This window comes from Vidua macroura, chromosome 1 (genome assembly GCF_024509145.1).
Source record: "Vidua macroura isolate BioBank_ID:100142 chromosome 1, ASM2450914v1, whole genome shotgun sequence".
Lineage (NCBI taxonomy): Eukaryota > Metazoa > Chordata > Aves > Passeriformes > Viduidae > Vidua > Vidua macroura.
Genome location: NC_071571.1, coordinates 124,782,875 through 124,806,703, shown reverse-complemented (window position 1 = coordinate 124,806,703; position 23,829 = coordinate 124,782,875). Strand labels below are relative to the sequence as shown.

The window sequence follows — 23,829 nt, the reverse complement described above, 5'->3', positions numbered from 1 at the left end:
TTTTAACACATGCTTTTTGAAGAACATGGCCAACATCAATGGAAATAAGCTGAAGAGAGAAATGCCAGTATCTCTGTCCAATTATAGTGCTAAAAGTTCTGTTTGTTTCAAGTGGACAGGGAACCTGAACTCTACAAGTTCAATGAATATAGTCATTGAAGAACATGAATACAGAGACTTTTTAAGAGATGGTCCTTCAGAGTGACCAAAGCACTGAAAACATCTATCTAAAGAGACTGTAAAAAAACCCTGAAAAATGAAACAACAAACCCACCACCATCCCACCAAAGCCAAACCTTTTAAGGATAAGTAGTATTATATTATGCTGATATTCCAGACCTGGCTTTATTGTGTTTATATAGCTTTTTGTGAAGATCTTTCTAAGATAAGCATGGGTTAAACAGACATTTAACTATCATGAACACAATAAAATAGAAAGAAGATACTGGAAGAGAAGCCAGAGTATCAGGTGAACTGAAAAAGATAACTAACAAAAGCAAAAACAACCCAGTCAACGTCTGGTTCTGCCATCAGTGTCCCTGGTATATGATGCAATTACACAGAAGCAAAGGTGTGAATATATTTAAAGTAGCTCTTCTGTAATTGCTTTAGTAACAATAATACTCAAGATACAGTGCTGTGACTTGGCACAGACTAACCACATGTTTACATTAAGTGAGGCTAGCTTATAGATGATACAGAAATATCCAAAATTAAGACAGCAAGTACAGTTCAAGTGATAAATCAAGCACTTATACACTTTTGGGGGAAGAGGAACATAAATAGCCTTTTACTCCACTAAAATTAACAGCGCTATTTTCCATCACAAAGAAATGGGTTTCAAAAACCAGCAAAAGCCTCCATAATTTGTTGAAAAACAAGAAACAAAAAAAGATGAGAAACAGAAGAAACAGGTACAAAACAGAGAGGAAAGGCTGAAATTAATTTTATTTAACAACACAAAATAATTAAGAAGGAAAGTATACTAAAATAAAGAAAAGCAGTGAAGGAAAATAAGGAAAACCATCACTTTAATATACTGTAAATATTTATTTCACTATTGCATTTTTCTGCAACATTTACTGATGATGTTTCATGGATCATCAATATAGTAACACTATAAAAAAACTCTAGAATCCTATTTCCTTCTGGCATTTGTGCTAGATTGACAGTAACTAGTCCACGACAAAGGGCAGCCAGTTCAGCTTGAAGACTTGATGCAAGAGCAAAAGGGGGAGAAATAATTTTAAAAAAGGTCAATAATAATGTGTTAAGTTTGAAAAGAACACCAAGTGAAACAAATGAATAAGAATTGTTTAAGGATAACAGTATTTCCAAAGCAATTGGACTACTTCTCTTACCAAGAAGAGAGGGCATTTGACAGCTAATAAGACAGCAAGGCATTCAGCTTCCAAACACTAGAAGGTGAGAGTTAATATTACACGCATGAGCCACAAGCATACGGCTGGCTTGTTTTTATTAACACTAATAAATGATCTCATAATACTGATCAGAAGTGGGTTTTTTTCCTCCACATATCTCACAAAAAATTTTCAGGTGACAAGTACTATGATACATATGGTAGAAACAAACAGCTGTGGCCACAAAGATGTTTTGTTAACTGATGATTAATATATTCAGGAAGCAATCACACTATTCATTAGTAAAAGTTTACAAACATTAAAAAGTGCATAACATTTGAAACCAACAACACAAAAATATATATAATATATATATATACTATATATAAAGTGACATCACCTCCTATTAATAAAAGAAAACAAATCTTCTGACCTTGTGATTGGTGCTTGTGTGATTGCCATGGTTTACTATCAGTCACTCTCTTCACTCACCTTAGTCACACAGAGGTGTGGCTGCCCCATTTTGCAGCATTCAGCCTCATGTATGGCCTTGTGTATTGGGGCAGGACGAGGGGGAAAAACAAATCAATCAGCAATAGCTACTGCAGAACAGGTTATTAATTTGTAGATATTTTAAGTGATGTCCTGGATGGACAAGCTATCCTGGTATTTTGATGAAGGCCCAGTTTGGACTGTCATTTTGGAATAGATGAAATGGGAAAAAAATCTTAGTCTTTGGGTGCTAGATGCCAAGTCTCTCACCTCCCTTTCCAACTCCAAGCCACAAGGCTACTGTAGCAGATTCTAGCACTTGGCTGTTCTGGTGCATCAGTAGCAGGCTACTGGCTGTGCAAACTCAGCAGCCTGGTCAACTGAGGCAAAGGCAAGGAATAGTAAAAATCCAGCCCCTTGCTGGATCCAGCCCAGGAGCCACTCATTGGACTATACTGCATTCTAAAACTCATTTCAGAATACATAATTGGCAATAACCTATGCCAGTTATTTTCCCATGTGTAAACAAGGCCTATCTTTTACAATGTGAATCAGGAAAACCTCTAGCACCATGGAATTCGTTTGAATTTTAACCCATATAAGGTTATAATTGTATCCTTAAAACTACCATAACAATAAAATACTCGGAATAACATTTTAAAAAAATATCTCAGAGAAAGATTAAGAAATTGGGACCAAAATTAGAAAAATGGGCAAGAATAACATAAAAGATCCAATTTGAGTCTCTGATGTGTAACTAACTACAGGCGAGTGGCAAAACTGTACCAAGGACACAACACACGCTCAAGTATTCACATTAATAAATCGTTTTGAAGGCTCATCTAGTAACAAATTAGAGTGTTGCTGAGTCATTTAGGTTTAGGCATAATCAATTTAGCGGTTGACGTTTAGATCTATCATGTGCACATCACCACCTTATGCAAAAAAACCAGCCCTTTCAAAACGTGTGGTAGAAAAATTCACAGTAACAGAAATATTCTTCATAAGCAGTTGAGAAGGGGCAGTGTGGAGCATCTAAGTTGTACAATACAAAAACCATTGTAAATAACAGAGCTGTAAAACAGATGCAAAGTTCTAAAAACAGTGTTTTCTTTACAGTTCTTATAATGGGCAAACACTTTGGCCAGAGAATTTTAAACTCTGAGGATCACAAAAGCCTTTGCTTAAGATACACAATTAGATCCTCTGATGCTTCAAAGGCCATTTGCTACAAGATTTACCTGTTCTACTTTCTAAAAGTGTTCCCATCGAGTAGTCATTATGAAGGGATCCATCTGATGACACTATCCCAGAAAATCAATACATGTTCAACCATTGCTAATGACAGAGGTAGAGAAAATTCTGTCTTCTGTCACAGCTTGTACCCAGAATTTTAGCATTGTGTTGAGTGGATTCCAGCAGTGAAGACACATGCACTTTCTTTTCTACCAGCTTGCTCGTGGAAACAAATTTGTTCCAGCACACTCCTGTAGCCTGAAAACATCCAGCAGCTGCTCCACTCGGTCAAAGTTGGATGTCAGCTTTCTTGCTTTGCTGCCTCCCCTTGAGCCTCCCCGGTTTGCTCACTTGGATTTCGTTGTGCATCTCCTTCTCCTTCTATAAGACAGGAAAAAAGGTTGAGTAATCCACCCTAAAATAAAGAGAACCCTGATTGTTCATCCATCAGTTTAAAAAACAAAGTAAAAAGAAATTGAAAGTGAAATATGAAACTCTTTACTACCAAGATAGCTATACTTTGTTTTAGAAACTGTCTCTTAAGATGCAAATTCCTAGCTGCAATCACAAGTATCACTTTAAATAAATACCAAAGGTACTTAAAATTAATGAATTTAACAAAAACAGTAGAGTATTTTTGAAAAATTCTTCACTATGATGCTATATCAGTAAAAGAGGAAAAAAAAACCACGTTGCACCAATCTGAACAGAGTTTGCTACGAAGAGATGCAACTTCAATAAAAACAATAATTTGTTAAAGCTGCTTTAGTTCTGTGTATCCGTTTTCAGCATCATGTCCACAGTGTTCAGTCCAGCTGTTTCACTGCAAACCACAGAACCACCTGAGGAACAGACCACATCCTACAGAGGCACAGTGAGCAGGCAACTCACAGTCTGTCAAAGGAAGGCTAAGAAAAGCATTACCAAATGCTTTTACTATCTATATGCAAAGTATTGTATTTTACATAGCAATTAAAGACCTCACAGGTTCAGGCAACAGGAAGGTGAGTGCAAGTGAGACACAAGTCCCTGAACACTGGACTGATCAGCTACAGACACACAACAATGAATAATGTTAAGACATACATTGTCTCTTGTATGTTGCAAGGATTCTGAGTAATTTCTACTGAAATGGCTTGATAAGTAAAGGGAAGAAAATTCCATAGGTAGGCTGTAAGGAGGTTTAAACAGATGTAGCAGTGCCTGTTAATTTTAATCTATAGATCTTTAGAATGAAGGCAGGGTTCTCAATGCAGATATTTATTGTTTCCTCATTTCAGATCACGTGGTGCATCTGCAGATTTATTTCTGTTTATAGAAGTAAGCATCATAAACGCCTTCTCTTTTCTGTGTAGAAGAAAGGGCACACTGGTAGGGGAAAAAGTTCTTTGCCTTGCAAAGAACATTGCAAACAACTTAGACATGACAGCTGTGTTTTATGCATGCACAGAGTAGGCAGGAAAATGCCTCAAAGGATACTGTGAATTATCACATTCAACCTGATGAAAAGTTGCATGGAAAGTCGATTACCTATTGAAGAGTGAGGCTTGTTTTGTTCATTATGGGTTGAGTAGTAAACACACAATGGTTTTGCAAGGCACTTTCCCAGAAAACTCTTCTTCACTTTCACCTCTCAAATTAGAAAGGATTCCATCAGGATGGATCTACATGTGATTATTTACTATTGGGCAGAAATCTCTTTTGCCTTAGCTGTCCACACACTTTCTCCAAACCTTCTACATTTTTTCTAATACTGCAGAAGATGCAATGAGTGTAATTTCAGGGGTTTATTTATTTTTTGCCTGCTCTGCCCTCCATTTATTCTGACTACTACTACACGGGCAAGCCAAACTTTTCTGGTGGAAATCTTATTAACAAAAAGAATAGGAAAAAAAATCCCAAAACTGAAGCGCAAAAACCACTCTTGTAAGATATTTGTGTTTAAAAGAAAAAATCACTCCTAGACAAAAAGCCTAAACATTTCACTACCTTAGTGTTAAACACAGAGTACAGAGATCCAGGGAAAGAGCACTAAGGTTCTAATATACCACTTCCTGAAATGTTCTTCTCAACTTGCTGAAAAAATCACTAATCTAAATCTATTTAGTCTATAATACACTATCTTGGTACCAGCTTTTTCTTTCTACTGGCAGAGCTCTCCTATTAAATGCTTTAAAATATATTTACAGAGATAAATCTGCTTTTATTCTGAGAATCCCGAACTGCTACGAGATTTTAGATGTAGTTCTGAGAATCCCAAAACTGCTAAGCACATTGCTGTTCTTCCTTTAAAACCTGATGGTTAGAAACTCTCAAAAGCAAAATTGCAATTTTTACACAGCTGTTTGAAACCATCAGGCAGTATTAAAAAAAGAAACAAAACTAAATAATACAATACTCTAAGCCACAATACAGTTGTGTGAGTAGGTCAGCTGGCTAGAGTTACCAGTGCTGTTCATGTACAGCTTTTAACTCATTTTTCTTCTTGTAACATTACTGACTCTACAGTGTCTATCACTATTCTCCCTGCTTACACCCAAGACATTTCTGCCATGGACTAAAATAAATTACTTTCACTCACTAATTTCTACAGTCAGTTCTTCATTCCAGTTATGTAGGTCTTTAACACCCTATTACCCCCATTATTTGTACACACTTGGACCACTACAACTTTTACAAGGAAATGTCCTTTTCTGTGTTCTATAGCACCTAGAAAAGCACCAGTTTGTTTTAGAGATTAGATCTGCAGAGTCTTGTCCTCATTCTTCATTGTACTTTTACCTCACTATTTCATTTAGCAACAACCTGCAAGATCAAGTTTCTTGGATTGCATTGGTTACCTTTAGAGTGTTGAGCAGGAGAGTTACCTGCTGATGTCCCTGCTAAAAATCTTTCTTTTGCTTCTGTCTTATGATTTCTCTTCCAGTTTTTTATCTATCAGATGTACTTAGTTTTGCTTTTACTTTATATAAAATGTGTTGACACAGTCCTTGGAACCTGTGTTTTGGTGTTTGGTAAAAATACCCATTCCATAGATAATAACAGGTTGTTAGTGTGCTATGGACAAAGAAAACTGGGACAGGTGTTTTGAAGGGAGAGTACCATACAGTAATTATACTTATTATACATAATTATGCAGTAAACTCTTGATTATCTGTTGTTGGCTCATTGATGAGGGGATTAACCAACACTCACTTCAGGTATCAGCTACTGAGTAACAGAAAAATACATTGTCTTTGAACAAGTCTAGTGCTGTTAAAAACTGTTCTGTTTTTTTACAGGAAACGTATCTGCAGGCTTTTCAAAGTGAATGTACTAAATATGCTTGGGTAGTTTTATTTACGTATATTTTATAACCACCTTTTTTTTCCTTTAACATCTGCATTATCCTACTCTGCCATTACTCCAGTTGAAAGCAAACACACTCGCAGTTTTGCAAGAAAATGCAGCTGTAATAGGAATAAAAGGAAAGAATTGAAACTTGATGTCTATATTTATATAATTAAGTTGTACTTAGTGTAAATTGTTTGACATGCACCTTGAAAGAAATAAGATATAGCCCCCAAACGTGTTTTCTTCTTAATCCTGTCAGAGGTGATGCACATATGCATCCTACAAGCATTAATATATTCTGAACTGGGATTTTACATGCAAAATATTTTTCAGCCTCTCTTGATTTGGAATGACATGACATATAATACACTAATACTCACATGAATGCTAGGTAAGACAATGCCTTTTCCAGTATTTTTTGTTTGGAGGCTTTTACTTGGCCCCTAGTTGTATTAATAAAACAGAGTTTAAATGTATTTTCATTTTATCTAATGGAAACTGAATAACCTTCTGAAGATATATGTAGACATTTCTGTGTTTCTACTATCTAAGGTAATTTTATGAACAGCTCTGTATGTTTTTCTGCATTGATTAAGTTACCCGGGCTTCAAAAGGGATCACCAAGAAGAACTAAAGAAACTCCTGAAAATACAATTCTGGCTTATAAGAACTCCACTGTTTAACTTAAAAATAGGGATTTTTTAATCTTCTAAATGGACAAGATCAAAGACTATTTTGATAAGGGTAAATCTGAGGCTGAACATTGGTATTATGCCTTTCAAATGGCATCTACTTTTTATTTTCCAACATTTTACACCTGTCCCCACTAAAATAAAAAGACACACCTACACACATACTTATAGAGCATTTTTATAATTAGAAATAAACAAAAGGCCCTGCCCAGATAGAATTGCATACATATAGAATCTCTAGGTCCCATACTGGCAAAAGGAATGACTTAGGATGTACATTAGTCCAGAAGTCAAAAAAAGCCTTCCTTCAAAACAGCACTACAACCACCTCTAACACCATGCTGCCCACATGTGCCTGTCCTGTGAAGAGACTGCCTCTCAGAACTCCAGTCTTTATCTCTGAGAAAAGTATGTGCATGAACAGGGCAGCTGCTTATCAAGAGTTTCTTCTTTGCTGCATTTATTTTCTTCTGCTATTATTAAAATAAGTAAAACCACACCTTCCCTAACATCTGAAAAGAGTTCTCCAATATCTGTAAGATCCGTTCATTAGCTGCTACTCACCTAACATAAAAATAAATACCTAGTCATATTACTATTTTTATTTCATGTAAGGTCCACTTTGTCTCCCTCCTCTCAACTGAATATGCAGAAGTATTTAAAAATGTTGGTAATATTGAAGATTTAGGATTGCATTACTGCTTATTACCTTAAAAGAAGGACAAGTATCAGCAGAAAAGAGAAAGAGACAATTTACTCAGAAACAAAGATCCAGGTAAAACAAACGATAATACATTCCTATTGCTCTGTCCTTTGGCAGCTGAAAAAACGTTAATTTCACAACAACCTTTCAGCAGATACATGGCTTCTCCTACAGGCTTCAAATCAGAGACATCCATTAAAGGATATTATGCAGACTAGGGTTTTAATACAGACTTCCTTATTTTCTTCCTTATACTCTAATTTTCATAAAATTTATCCTGATTTGGACCCTGCCACCAGGCACTCACAGCAGAACAACTTTTCTTTATTCAGGGATGTGTTGTACTTGCAAATAACCACCCTTTCCATTTATGAAATCTGTGATTCTTACTGCAGGCAACCCATGTTGATTAGAAAAAAAAATATTTCTTCTGCTGAGGAACAAGGGAATAATGTGGGCACATAAACCATGCTTTGTGTACCAGTTCTCATTTTAGTTTTAAATAAATATAATAAAATCCCAAAACATACTCACCTGCTTTGTTTATATCAAGCTCTGATAACTTTAAGGCTAGTTCACTGGAGTTCCCACCCGGAGAGGACACAAGGATGTCATGTAATGCATTTCTTCTACCTGTTCTTCCTGAAGCAATAAAGTCTGCATATGTTGATTCCACATCAGTCATTGCTAACAAATATCCACATAGCAGTACCTGGATGGGAGGAAAAAAAGAAAAACAAAAACCACCACTTAGTCCACCAGAAAACCAGATGACTTAATGGATTAGGAATAGAACTAGAAGCTCTCATTACAGAGTAATGAAGATTGATACATCTTCTTTTACTGGATAGCCAGTCTCAAAATTTGGAGAAATTAGAGAAGATACAGAGTAGAAAGCAAAAATACCGTGTGTATTTTATGCCATCTGTATTCAACAGTATTTTAACCAACCTCATTTTCCATGCTTCATAAAGTGATAGTGAGTACTTTATAAAAGCAATGACCTCAGCAACATAATTTCTTTACAGAGTTGTCTCTGCTTTTAATATTAGCTGAGATGTAGGAGGTAGGCAGGGGGTGGAACAAAGTTCTTTTCTACAAAAAGCAGAGTGTAACGAGTAAGAAAGTACAAATCGATAATGCTTTTGTGTGCAGAACCCTGTGCTCATACACAAGACACAGTTATGTTTTATATATTTTCTTTCCTGTTAGTATTAGTTTTGGGATTGTATACAGACCTCTTCAGGCTCAACTAATTTATTTTGGTGTGGTAGTTTTCCTAATGTAAATGCATTACCATAATGCTCCCAAAATGAGTGGAGATATGCTACCAGAGCAAGCAGAATAGAATGCAGAGGTTTGAAAGCAGTGATCTGTAAGCTAGGTATAAACTCAGAACTTCTTTTCATTAGAAATTATTTATTGTGTCATTATGGAATAATGTGATGATGTTCATTAATGCAAGATCTGACAAAGATACAGGAAATACAATATGCTATTTCAGTCTTGTAAGAGAAAGAATTGCCTCTCTGCTGCAATATATACTACAGACCTAAGCTAGTAGAATTTTATTTTCTTAATTTATAAAATGTTAAAGAGTACGGGGAGGAGCAAGGAGCACTTTCTCTCGCTGATCACATGTAGTTTCATGTGTACGTGTCTAAGGTTTCCTGCAAAATGCTAGGCAACCATGCTTTCCTCATGTTTTATGTTTCCATGTCTTAGGGGAATCAGAGACGCTTTCTGCTAGAGGAGTACTTTAAAGAAAAAAAAACCACTACAGAACTACTAAACCAAAGCAGCTCCCCCCAGTTGTAGGTTTCCTTCATTTCTAAGCGGAATTTCTCTGGTTTTGCAGACTGCAGACAGAGGACATGGCCATACAGGCAGCAACTCACAGCTGCCTACAGTGAGAAGCTTTAGCTGTTATTACCAAAGTAGCCAAAATTTCACATTTGCATAGAATGGACAAATCTTTTTAATTGGTTCCTATTGCAGGTGCTGGACGCTGAAGTGGCTTTGGAAGTCATCACAAACATTAACAGTAGCAAAAGGTTCAGCTTTCTCTCTTCAAATAAATCCCTCATTTTTTAGAAACACTTTTTATTTTAAAAATGTATACAAAAAAGTCAACAAACAATCCTTCTCCACCCTCACCTCTGAATAACTTTACAAACCCTGTTCACTCCTCATCTTCATTCCATTCCTCACCTCCCCAGATTCAGTCAGCTGTATGAGGGTGTACATATGATGCGTGTGAGAAGCCAAGAAAAGGATTCTACACCATATTTTATTTAGTCTAAATATAACTACATCAAGTATCATTGCAAGACTGACTGACTTGAAAAGAAGTTCACTGCTATCAAGCTTTGGTGTCCCATGCCAAACACTAAATGGCTGACAGTCTAATTTTACTCTTAAGATCAACCACTATGATACAGGAAACTGCTTTAAAAAATCAAACCAACAAAGAAACAAAAACTCCAATAAACCAACAACCAAAAAAAAAAAAAAAAAAAATTCAACCCACAAAACCTAGCAACACCACCTAGGGAGGGAAAAGACTGAATTGACTGAAAGACTGCCTGACACACAAAAGAGCACAGTGCCTCTGTTTAATAACAAAAGCTTTTATGAGAATGAGACCACATCCATTTCTTCCTCTGAACTGCCCTCTTATTGAAACACTGCAAGAATATTGAAGCAAGTGAGAAGTCTACCATTTGTTCTTTGCCCAAGGTGCAGACACTGCAATGCCAAATATATCAACCATGTAGCAGCATGTAACTTGCAAAGGCGAGGCAAAACAATGAGGACAATTTTTATAAGAAAACAGCACAAGTTTTCAGACTTATCTGACCCACTCACTGAATAGCATTCACCAAATCAGAGACTAAAAGATTTTAAGCAGAATTCACTTATATTTGTTCATGCTTTCTATTGCAAGTGACTTGTAGAAAAGGAAGTGCAAACCATGAAAGCAATCAATAGTATTACAGGCTTAGATTTCATGTTAGTGTAGGACCAGTCCAAAGTCACCGTAGCTATCACCCCTGTGAAGACATTAATTTATTTTTTAGCATAGAAAAAACTACCAGAGTTGTTTTCTTTTCTTCTTTGAAAGGTGCACATGAGTGCATCAGGCCCAGAATAACTAGAGAAAACTATAACTGAGGTGGAACAAGCTGCAGGACTGTAAGACTTGCAAAATAATCCAGGTTGTACTCCATGAGAAATTCCCTGGATGTACAAACTGCACTCCACAGAATATGCTTCTGTAAGATTATACTGCTCTTGAAACATTCCATAAAAATGGAGAACACCAGGGGAAATCTCAACCTTATTTAGTTTCAGCTACAAAACAAGCTATAAAGTCATGGAAAAATGTGCTTGTAGAGAATTTGTTTTTAAATGTTCATTTCTGTATACTCAATATGGGATTACTAACAACATTCTGATCAAAAAATAATGTTATCAAACATACATTTATGACACTTCCAAATTTTCCTGTCTGTGTCTCCTCCTAAATAACAAATACCATTCTGTTTTGTATTGGCATTATCTTGAGACATTACTGCATAAATATGGAACTCCACTGATATCACCCAAGAGCTCCCCTTCCAATGAATGGCTCAGTGCCCAGCAGTTTGTACTTATTCACTGAACCAGTCATTAAGGAATTAACATTCACTTCAAAAAAATCTTTTTTCCCCCTTCAGTCTCTGTGGAAGGAGTGGAATTTGCTAACAAGTCTGTGAAACATAATTTGAATTTCCTAAATAATTGCATTAACAGGTTCTCCTGCATTAAAGATTGTGGTCACAGTCCTGCTAGTTCTACAAACTGAAATTTTTCAAAAAGTTGCAAAACTTTTTTGAAGTACTCTGCTATGTGAAATTAAATTGAAACAAGAGGGCTGCAAACCTCACTGTTTCTGCCAACTGAACCAACAAACTGAAGAAAGAGGCTCTGAGAGAATAAGGATTAATGAAACCTGCTGTTGGAAGATTGGATTCCTTGGCAACTGATAAGATCCTATCCCATCAGAAATCCCCCCCAGCTGTGCTTTACCTTTCCTCCCATGTAGAGTCACTAAGCCTGATAATGGGTTAGAGTTTGCATCACAGGCCAGGGGATTTTCATACAGCATCTTTTATTTCTTCAGATTCTCAATTTCATAAACATCTTGAAATGTGGGTATCTTAGATTTTTTTCTCTTTCCCTTCCCAGCTCCTTCCTCACAAAAAGTTGTGCTGAAAATTATTTACTTAAGAAATTACAGAGGATGAGAATGGTAGACTTGTTACCTTGAATTTTAGCCAGTCTAGCAAGACATGCTTGTATTGTTAATGAATATTCTGTATTGAACATAAGGGGTAGAATAAGTATCCAAGAATGCAGAAGGAGAAAAGAAGGATGCCAAGAATATGTTCAACAAGGCCAAGTACTGGGTTCTTAATTTGCATCAGAACAACTCCAAGCCATGCTACAGGCTGGAGGAAAAGTGGCTGGAAAGCTGCTCAGTGGAAAAGGACCAGGAGATGCTGGTCAGTATCTGTTGAACATGATCCAGAGAGTGCCCAGGGTGGCCAATAAGGCCAGTGACATCCTGGCCTGTATCAGAAATATTGTGGCCAGCAGGACCAGGGTGGTGATTGTCACCGTGTCCTCGGCACTGGTAGAGCTGCACCCGAATCCTGTGTTCAGTTCTGGGCCCCTCACATCTAGGCACTGAGGTGCTGGAGAGTGTCCAGAGAAGGGCAACGGAGCTGGGGCAGAGTCTGGAGCACAAGTCCTATGAGGAGTGGCTGAGGGAGCCGATGATGTTTAGCCTGGAGAAAAGGAGGCTCAGGGGTTAGGGTTTAGGGTTTTAGGGTTAGGGTTATCACTCTAAACTGCCTAAAAGTAGGATGTAGCCAGGCAGCGATAGGTCTCTACTCCCAAGTAACAAGTGACAGGATGAGAGGAAATGGTCTCAACTTGCAAGAGGGACAGTTTAGGTAGGATATTAGAAATAGATTTTTCACTGAAAGGGTGGTCAGGCATTGGAACAGGCTGTCCAGGGAAGTGGTCAATCACTATCCCTGGAAAAGTTTGAAAGATGTGTAGACATGTCACTTAGGGCCATATTTTAATGATTAACATGGTAATGTTTGTTTAATGGTTGGATTGATCATCTTAGAGACCTTTTCCAACCTTAATGATTCTATGATGAGAACATTATAATTTAACAGGTACAGAAAGAATCAGTATGTGTGTTTTCGGAAATTTACTAGAATACTTTAACTCCACAATCCAATTTATGTTAAATTTTCCATTTCCACACTATATATAGTAAATGTTATCCCACAAGTGTCTGAAGGTAACTTTCAAATCCCTGTAATTGAAAAAAAATCCTAAAAATTTACTGATGAGTTCACAAATGTAATCCAAATTTGACTGTGTTCCATAATCATTCAGTGAAGCCCAGTATTACACAGTGCCACTGCTCTCAAGGGTTTGGGAGGAAAAATACATTAATTATGTGGTATACCAGCATGAATTAAAAATCAGTGTCTTACTGCTTATGGGCTAGAGGTGCCTAGGGTTGTTGAACTTAAGTCTGTTTAAGGGACTAGATACCTAAAAGAAGCCCAAGGGAATCTGAAGTACCTGTGCTAATTGGTATTCATTATTATTTCAAAAGGAAGACAGAACAAGAGCGGGCACTTAACATATATACGGCTTGTCTATGAATTTGGCACATGCTGCTGGCAAGCACCAGAGAGCTGCCATTTTCTTGGCAAACCTGCAGTGTAAGGCTAAGAGGTAAAATCCTTCAATGTACGCTCCTGCTCTTTCTCCATCTATGCTTAAGGGCAGCATCAAATAAAAGATTTTCAAATAAAAATCTCCCAGGCTTTGGCTGCTAAATGTTGTATCACGATCAGCACATTATTTAAATGTGATTATCTATATTCAGCTTTCACAATGGAACAAAAAAAAAAAGAGAGAATTTGTCATTTAATAGCATGTCTGATTTAGAGAAGGTGTATAATTATGTTTTTAAAATAAATTTTGGTTCCAAATCTAGCCTAAGAGACTAAGAGACAGGGCTACAGGGCTCTTTCCAGTGAAGATACAGATCTATTCCACAGCAATCTGCACCTAGATTTCTACCTTATGCACGGTCTTCTAAGCTGAAAGCAAAACCAGAGGAATAATTTAACAAAAGCATTTTTCTTCCACAGAGATTGTATCATTGTGTTACACAACAATGTGCTTTTGCACAGACACAGATGAACAGGAAAATAGCATTAACTCTTGAAAGCCAATTAAAGAAAATATTAATAACAATGCAAGATACCAAGCTGGGCAGTATTTTAATCTGCATTTTGAAAATCCAATTCATGCAGTTTTTTCTGTCTGATGTTTCTGAAGTGACCAGCTGCTTGAACTAGTAATGCAATACAGGTCATTTCCATTTGAGAATTAGCATACTTTTAGGGTGCACATTCTATACATAGCAATCATAGTGCTACTAAGATCTTAATAGAAATTAGCAGGCAATTAAACTGGTTAAACAATAAAACAGAACAAAGAAAATCACCACCTGAGATTTTTTTCAGAAAAAAAAAAGTTTGTTTAAACCTGCATAAAAAAGCACAATGAAGTTAGATATCCTTCAGCTCACAACCTACACCGGGAGATCATTCACAAAGACAGTTAATAGGTTTTCCTTCTATGTTATCCAAGTTGCAGTCTTCTTAAAGAGATCTACAAAACTAAAAGCCAAATAGTTACAATTCTTACCATGTCCTTTCTCAGGCAAATTTCATTATGCCCATGACCAAAAGAATTTGGTCTTTCATTTACCACTTAATCTGAGTTCACAAATTTAGCTTTAGCTTCCACTGTTCCATAAAACTGGGTAGTGAAATAGCAGTAACAAATTAAAAAAAAAGCAAAAAAAAAAAAAGCAAACATAACCAATGAAGTAATATTACAGAGACCTTGGTTCTTTAGAAAGATACAGTGCAGATGTCACTGATGGTTTGTGGAATAATTTTAAAATAACAATAAATGTTTTGATATTTTGAAATTAACACCCTATGGAAGAAACTAACCACAACATTTAAATATTACATATGGACTCTTATGTTAGGGAGCAGAAGAGGGTGACCTAGAATCTGCCATCACTGTTCACTGCCTAACCTAAGGAATACTAATAGAAGGCAATATGTATTTGTGAGAAAAAGCATCACTTCTGTATGACTTTTTACTTGCAGTTTGTCAATGAACCTCTTGGTTTGTGAAGGGAAGGAGCAAGTTAAAGCACTACTTTTCAGGACACTCTGATACTCTCTATGAACAACTAAATCCATTACAAGCACCTTATAATCACAGAGATAGATAAAGGCCTCAAGCCAGGTGAGAGCATTTTAGCTCCTCACATGACACACACCTGGCAGCCCTGCTGAGCACTCACACATCTATCTGAGCTGAAAGGAGATCCATGTTTTAAGGTTCTAGGAGGATGAAGCCACGTATGCAGCACCTTAGAATGCTGTGGTGCTCTGAACCAAGGACCACAGGCAGAACAGTACACTGAATAAATACAGTGTTTGTTCAAAAGGACTGGTTTCAGCCTTTGGAGAAATCCTGTCTATTGCAGTCTTTATATGGCAATTCAGAAGCACTTAAAGAACAGTGAGATGAAATAAGCCCATGAAGACTACAACACAAAAATCACCCCCCAACAACAAAAACGTGCTCTTCCTCAACTGCTGGGTTACTGGAAAAGACCAGTCTGTTGAGAATTCATAACTGACTGGCAGCTTGGAAACACTCCGTGCAGGAAAGACAATAATTGCTGTAGAAATGTGAAGCTGATGTCTGCTTAGGATCAGGATGTTTAGTAGAGGGGATGGGGATTAGGGGGGAGGGAAATTTGTGTGGGCTTTGCTCATGAAGCTCCTAACCTTGCCTTTAATTCAGGATTCGTGCTGTAATCAAGTTTATTCTTTCAGACGCTTCTGTCAGTAGTGCCAACATTCACAGCCAGTGATTTAAAGGCATTGATCAACACAGGTCTCATTAGGTGAAATTCTGTTCCTCAGAGAACTTGATATAAGCACTGTAGTGACTATTCTTGTCTCCTTTAGTCATTGCTACATACAACAGGCTGTATATGGCTACATGGAGGAGAAAAACTCCAAAACATTGAACAGTCATGATCAGTAACCTGCAAATATTTTGGGCCAGACTGCTGTGAGCCACTGTCTTCCTTACAGACAACTTTCTACTGAAAAAACCAAAAATACAGGTTTAGCAAACTTTTAACTGAAGCTCTGATAGCAAGATAGTTCTATGAATTACCCACAGACACATATGAGCCTTCCAATGAAAGGTACATAGGCAGTGATGTGGAAGTCACTCAGGTAAAAAGTTTTCTATGAAACAGATTTCCAGTTTTTGGCAGAAGTTTAATGCTGTGGAAGGGGCTAAGAATGAGAACTTTAGACCATGAGAACTGCATTTGTTCAATCTTGAGGAAAGAAGGTTTTAGGGGACAACTTATCACCATCTTTCAGTATCTAAAGGGTGGCTAAAAAGAAAATGGAGACTCCCTTTTTACAGGTCACATGGAAAAAATGAGGGGTGATTAGTACAAGTTACTACTGGAGAGACTCCAGTTGGACACAAGAGGAACATTTTTCACAATCAGAGCCCTCATCCATTGGAATAATCTCTCTAGTGCAGTTGTGGATTCCCTAGTATTAGATACCTATAAGATTCAGCTGAACAGGGTGCTGGGCCATCTCATCTTGTCTAGAGATGCTTTTGCCAAGAGAGGTTGGACTAGAAGATCCTTGAAGTCCCCTTCTAACCTGGTATCATATGATTCTATGAATCCTAACTCTAGATGCCCTAAAAGGATTTTGGTCCATTGAATTTTCTAATTCAACATCCATAAAATGCTTATTCATAAGATCTATTTCCCTCACTATCTCTTTTTTTTTTTTTTTTTTTTACTTTGCAGTTATAGATTTTGTTAGATATTATTTTACCAGTACTCTGGCTTTTGAGGTCAAAACAATAGCACCAACAACCCCCCTCCAAAAAAACAAAACAAAACAATACAAAACCCAAACAAACAAAAGAAAAAGCCTTCGTTCTCATTAAAAAAAAATTTAAAAAATCAAGCAAAAAACCAAAAAACAAACCTCCCCAGCAAAACAAAAAACCACACCACCAAAAAAATCCAACAAACAAACAAGAAATGGCATAAAGACTGTATGCAGTACATTGTGGTGCACTTCTCCATTTAAATGGGAACCAGCTGTGTTTTCCAAAAAATAGCTCCATAGCACAAGGCAGCCTCCATTTCTTTATAAAGGCTCAAATACTCAGCTGAACTATAGATTTGAATGGCTAAACATTCCTAAATCATTACAGTTGTTGCAACTCCTAACAGCAAGCCATGAAACTAACATGAAGATTCATGCTCTTTTGTTACAAGCCAAGAAATGTAGCCCACCTTTTCTGTGTTAACTTATGCCCAATCTGGTAAAATACTTTGTTATGCAAAATACAGCTTTGTTATGCAAAGGGTAAGAGCTTGTTCTTCATTGTTTTAAAATATCAGTAAAAGTAATGGCTAGCAAGAAGATATTAACTAGCATCACCAGGATTTATGTATGCATATGCTAGGCTAGGGGAATATGATGGCATTTTGAAACACAATATGGATGTGAATAATCAGATTTCAGGTGGGGTGGTAGCATCCAGAAAGGGTAGTCTGTCTTCAGAACAGGACCAGAAATGAAGAAAAAGGCATATGGAGATGGGGAGGAAGCAGCAATTGCCTTAGATAATTCAAGAGTTCAGTTAGAGAAACCAGATTATAACCAAAAAGGAACACTGTGGACTCTTCCAGCTGCTCTACCAAAAAGCTCCCAGTGGGATAACTTGACTCAAGGACTTGACACAGGGCCACTGACTTGAATGCAGGGCTTGGCTGTCCCATTGCAATGGGTTGCTCCCATTCCCAAGTTAGCTGAAGTTTGCATTTTGTGATGTTCAGCATTCTGTCAATTTGACTGATATGTTTACAGCATCTACAACAGCCGTTTGCAGGTAACAAAGCCTTTGGAAGGGAAAGCATACAGTTAGAACAGCAAGAAGAAAATGTCTAGATAACAGTATCATGACAGCATTTATAACTTAGCTTTTCTAACAGGAGGATGCTCCACCATTTTCATAGGGTTCCTTCCACACCTATTTGCTAGTATTTTTCAATGTTCCAGTACAATGTCTAGTCTGGCTATCAAATATTCAAGCTATCTAAATGCTCTACAGTTATGTTGTCTTTAAACTCTTCCTTATTATTAAAACAAACAGCTGTCCCCCCTCCAAGGCACTTTTTCTCAAATCTTTAGGGTAATGTAAGCTACATTTGGGTAATGTAAGAAGCAGAATTTGTTGTATTACATATCTTTTCAGCAATTTCTGGTGAAATAGCTCAACTGTTGCCATGTGATTACCTTTTAAAATCATGCAGTCATGACTCATCAAGAAAGTATGTGTTGCAGCATCCAGAACAGAAAAGCTTGAGCTTATTACTGTTTCTTCTTGGGCAGTGGCAAACACTGTACTGAAAGGAAAGGATTTGCCCTTTTTTGATAGCAAGATCAACCAAAACCATGTATTTCTAAATATTAAATATTGGTTCCTACTTCTTTTAATAAAATCAATTACCTCTCACAAAAAATAAAACTGCTATAGGATAATTTGCTTCTGTGAAGATCTCACATTTCACGTGCAAGCTTGGAGTTTCCAATAATACACCAAATGACATCACATTTTTCAGTATTTGCAAAGATAAATACCACTGGGCTAGCCTGAAGACCTGTGAACATGAGGCATCTAAAGTATATTTTCAATGCTTGGCACAGGAAAAAAAAAAAGAAAAAAAGGCAATTTATAAAATACTGATTAATGTATTGTGGCACAAAGACATTCACATTCCTGGTTTATCTGGTCAGTTTTTTGATTTGTTAATAACCAATTGCCTTTCAGATCCTTTTTTTTGTCCTGTGGCAGGCATTAAAAACCTACTTTACATTTGAATTAGTTTTCTCTGCCATCAGACATTCTGCCTTTTAATTACTATCTAGGAGCTGAAAAAAAAAAAAAAAGCGAACAATTTGGCTAACAGCATTTCAGTTTTTTAACTTAAAAGCAGTTCAATTTATTACACCTCACAAAATAGATTCACATTTTATACTGTATGTAATTTCACTTTGGTTTCTTCTATTCTCAGCCTTACATTTCTCAAGGTTTCCATCATTTTTGCATTCTGTTCCCATGTGTACACTGACTACTTTAGAGACTAAGGACTGCCTGGCTCTGTTGCTATGCAACAGCATAGCCTACTTAGGGCTTCCTGAAATAATTGTCTCAAATGTGCTTTTTTTAGACTTGTTTCCAGCAGGAATACTTTACAGATTCTTTATAATGGACCACTGATATTACCACAATGTTAGACAGTGGTCATCTGGGAAGTATTGGTAGCTACTCACGATTTAAAAAAAAAAAAAATGTTACTGCTTGCAAAATTCTGGACATACCTGCTGCATTTTCACAGGGAGGTAAATATCACAAATATCCCTATATTTTTTCCAGATGTTATTCCTGTGTATGAGAGCCACATATTTATCAGAGGAAAAAAAATTCTTAATTGTTCTTTGTTTCACTATTTCATTCAAGGGAAAAGAAAAGTCCTCTACTTAGAGTATGTCACCCCCCACTCAGGAAAAATTAACCCTCTTTATATAAAGTCTATTAGAAATGTAATAATCTCAACAGAATGAACACATATGCAAATATTCTTTATTGCAATTCATTATCAAATAAATTGATGTTAGAATTCTTTAGGACAAGGTTCCAAATTTTTAAAATCACACTATGGATGCCACAAACTGGATTTGCTTTTTGAGGTATCTTCAAGCAGCCCCTCAGAAACTGTCCCATGAAACCTTCAATCCTTCCAGCCTTCAACAGCATTTTTCTTGTTACAACCTTCTAGTGCTCCTGCTTCAAGAGTGGAAAAATATCTTCTGTTTCTTACAGCTGGCATAATTGGGAATCTTAAGTTAATTAATCTCTGTAAAAATACATAATACAAGTCTCTAAAAATAAAGCATTGATTAATTCCAGAGAGCCAAACATCTTACAATACACCAGGCTGAGGGATCAAAGCAAGGAGGTCTAACAGTACAGAATATTTTAATGAAAGGAAATATTTTACCTCTTATTCTTTTTTCTCTCTTGTTCACCTTAGCATGTTCAGCAGCAGTTGCATCTACAGAAAGCAGCGTGTCAGTCCAGAATTGTGATAACAAGAAAGATGTTTGTCAGGGTCAGAGAAAATAAGAGCAAGGTTTAAATTAAGGTCCCTGCAGAGGCAAGTCCACCTGCAGTCTTTTAAAGGAAGAGGGCGAAGAGAGCAGCAATTTTATACTGTTTGCAAGATCCTAAGTCTTAAAGATGACTTTTTCTTAAACAGAGTGGACGGTGCTAGGCTTCTCAAAACCAAATGCAGGAGGTGGCGTAAAGGGGTAATTTTCCATATTCATATGCATAACCACATACATGCATAATAGCCAAGCTATCCAAGAATATGAGTCAGCAAGGTTTAGTGAGTGGGACTCTCCCAGACTTCAAGTCTCTACTCTTTAAAACCACAGAAGCAGCACAGCTCAGACTCAAATCTGTAATGATACTGTTTTAAAAGCAAAGTTATCAAGACCTGAAGAGCAGCAACAATTGGAAGGATCTCCTTTGTGGCAAATAACCAGTTTGAAACCTCAAAAATTACCCATAATCAGGTGGAGGAGAAGAAAGCATTAATAAAGAACTCTATAATGGTGCAATCTGTTGTTATTATGTACAGTTTGTATTTTATACTTTGGATTTATAGTATTTATGGGCATTTCAAAGACAGGCCAAATAATTTCTAATGTAGCCAAAAGAAATCCCTTATATTTTCCACAAAATGCTTGAAGATAGGAACCTTAGCAACCTCTTTTGCATGTCCACATTTAAAAAAAAATTAATTTAACAAAGAGGAAAAAAGCGAAAGAAACTTCAAGTCTCTTGCTAAATAATCCTTTGTCACCTAGGATCATTTTATACACTTTGTATTGAAAACTATGCACTATAGAGTACTTTTCTGATAAGTTTCTATGTGCTGGAACTAGACAGAAATTAAAAAAAATAATTGGCTTACACAGACTAATATTTAATTAGCAATTGTGCTGCATTACACAATCTGTCCATGATACTCAGATTTAAGATGCATTTCTAGATGCAAACCCAGGTACCCTGACAAACACAGTACTCAACCACTGTTGAGGAACATTCTGCAAACCACAGCTACTTAAAATCACTGTTACAGCTTCAAACCTGATGGTCAAATATTTCTCTTTGCCCCAATTTGAACTGAAATTAAAGCTGAAATACTTAACTCATATTCATCTAATGTCCCAATTCTTCATCTACAAAAAGAAAATGCCAATTTGGGCAATTTACAAGCCAGTGATGGAAGCATATAAATGAAGTAGAATTTTCTGGACTCACACAGCTCATTGATTTCAGCCAACCCTAACAAATTGCTCAATCACTTTAAAAGACGGCCTATTAAAAACCACATACAGAAGACATTTTATATTCATGCCAAGAAAAGTTATCCATCCAAACACATATTTCCTGCAGGTCAAGTTCTTAATTCTACCTTGCAACTCTCCCTTTCACAGAAGTTTATGGACACTAAGAAATGTTAGAAAAGCCTAAGAAGAATCTGAACATACAGTTCCTGCCACATGCATAAACTCAATAAAATATAATAAAGTGTAAGCCATGTTTTCTGGTTATGAGCATAAACACACAGGTATAAGCAGAAACAGGAGAACTTACAGAAACACTTACAAAATTCCTGAGAGGAATTCATGTTGTCAGACTACACAAATCCATCTGTATTTGAATAGCTTACTTGAGCTTCAGGGCCATGAAAATTGCAGATTTCCTACTTTTTACTACCTGCTGGTGGATAATGAAGTACCAGCTGTCTGCTTACAGTAAGAATGCATATGTGGGCAGAATACTTCTTAAGACTTCCAATTCTTAAATCCTGGCACAGGGAAAAACCTTTCAAGAGCAAGAAGCACCCACAGATGTGAATTCCTGGATACCATATTCCACATAAAAGGCAAGCTGCAGGTATAAATTCAGAGGAAGAAGGTAAAAATATAAAAAAAGTTTCTCAAAATCTGAGGCCACGAAACCCACATCTCATAGTCACTAAGGAAGTGTCTTGTTTGAGTAAAAGCTAAACTTTAGCAATAAAGAGAATAAAATAATTAAGTAATTGGGAGACAATGAAAAGACATATGGGTAGAGCACGGTAAAAAAGTGCATGAAAACAAATCCAAATGGACTCTCAGACTGAGCAGGAAGAAAATCAACTTCAAGTGTCTCCTGACAGAGATCAGACTTATTTGATTTTTATTTATTTTATAGTTGTCATTCCTCCTGGCAAAAATCTGGGGATGCTGACAGCTATCTGCAAGCCTCTATCCCATCCCAAGTACAACCCTCCACCTTTATACCTAGAAAAACATGAAGGACTGTAACACCAGAGAAAACTGGTAGAAATCAGTAATGTCCCTATGCCACAGTTTGAGTGTTCAGGGATAGAGAACTTTGAATATGACTTTATCTACCCATGTAAATATATGTATGTATACCTGCTGAGATGGATATCATTAAATATTCACTCCATCTGCATAACTACTTTCATCTAGACATATTTAGTAGTAGAGTCTGTAAGCTTAGTATATTTCCCATAAGCTGTAAGAGAACTGCCTTACATCCCAAACCTTTGTCTATTTACTTGTGAAATAATTAGCTTTAAAGAATCACTTGTGGGTTGATCTTGGCTGATGTTCACCCTGCTTTCTCATTCCACCTCAACAGGGGTACAAGGGAGACAATGGTAAAATGAAAGAGTAAAGAACCAGTGGGTTGAGATGAAAACAAGGAAATATTGTAGTAATTATCAGCACTAGCAAAACAGACTCGACTTGGGGAAAACTAACTTACTGCCAATTAAAACAGGTTTGGATAGTGAGAAACAAAGACAAGTTAAACCAACACCTTCCCTCCACATCAGTCCCCTACCCTGCCTCACCCCCCTCTGCCAAGGTTCAGCTTAACTTCTGTAGTTTCTTACTACTCTAGCCCTTCCCCAGCACCCAGCAGCAGCCCAAGGGGATGGGGGAATGGAATGTGCAGTCACATCGCTCCCTAACAGTTCCTCTCTGCTGCTCCTTCCTCCTCATGCTTTTCCCCTGCTCCAGCATGGTTCTTCCCATGGGCTGTTCCCACAGGCTCCAGTGTGGGCTGGAGCTCTTTCAGGAAACACCAGGGAGCTCTGGTGTGGCACACACTGGCAGGCAAATACCTATTTCTATATCTACTCCACTGTGGTCTCCTCCAGGGGCCTGGAGAAACACATCCACTTCTTCCTTTTCCTTCAACCTTTGTGTTCCCTGCGCTGTGTCTCACTATCTTTGTTTGTTTCTCTTCTACCTGTGTGTTTAGGCTTTTTTTATTCCCTTGCTTAAATACGTTTTCCCAGAGACACCACTGTCCTGGCTGAGAGGCTCAACTGCATCCTGCAGTAAATCCATGGAGCTGACGTGATTCCGTGTCCAGCATGGGGCAGCCCTGGCCTTTCCTAACAGAGGCTGCCCCTAAGGCACCTCACCACCAACACCTACCCAACAACAGAATTTCTATCTCTCAGAAGATACTCAGTGGCTATAAATGACCATAAGTACTTACTTTGCTTTCCAGTGTCTTCCTTAAACTCTACTAATTGCTGAGACTGCCCTTCTGTCACTTTCCTTCACTTAAGACTGAGAAATCATAACCATGTGAGGATCTCATCCCTGGTATCTCACAGCTG

At 37.2% G+C, this 23,829-nt stretch overlaps 1 protein-coding gene across 4 annotated transcripts in view; it reads right to left on the bottom strand.

Moving 5' to 3' along the window:
- Nucleotides 1–326: 326 nt before the first annotated feature.
- The window catches only part of PKIA (cAMP-dependent protein kinase inhibitor alpha), a 45,353-nt gene continuing 21,850 nt past the window's right edge, over nucleotides 327–23,829 (bottom strand). For 2 of the 4 annotated variants that reach the window (XM_053993034.1, XM_053993043.1), the window contains 2 exons: nucleotides 8,352–8,529; nucleotides 327–3,470 (listed from right to left, as the gene is read on the bottom strand). In XM_053993034.1, coding sequence (XP_053849009.1) covers nucleotides 3,391–3,470; nucleotides 8,352–8,529 — 258 coding nt within the window. In that variant the 3' untranslated portion in view covers nucleotides 327–3,390. Of the gene's footprint in view, nucleotides 3,471–8,351; nucleotides 8,530–18,343; nucleotides 18,418–20,109; nucleotides 20,199–23,829 lie in introns of those variants that run through there. The other 2 variants (XM_053993051.1, XM_053993059.1) reach the window with 2 other exon arrangements.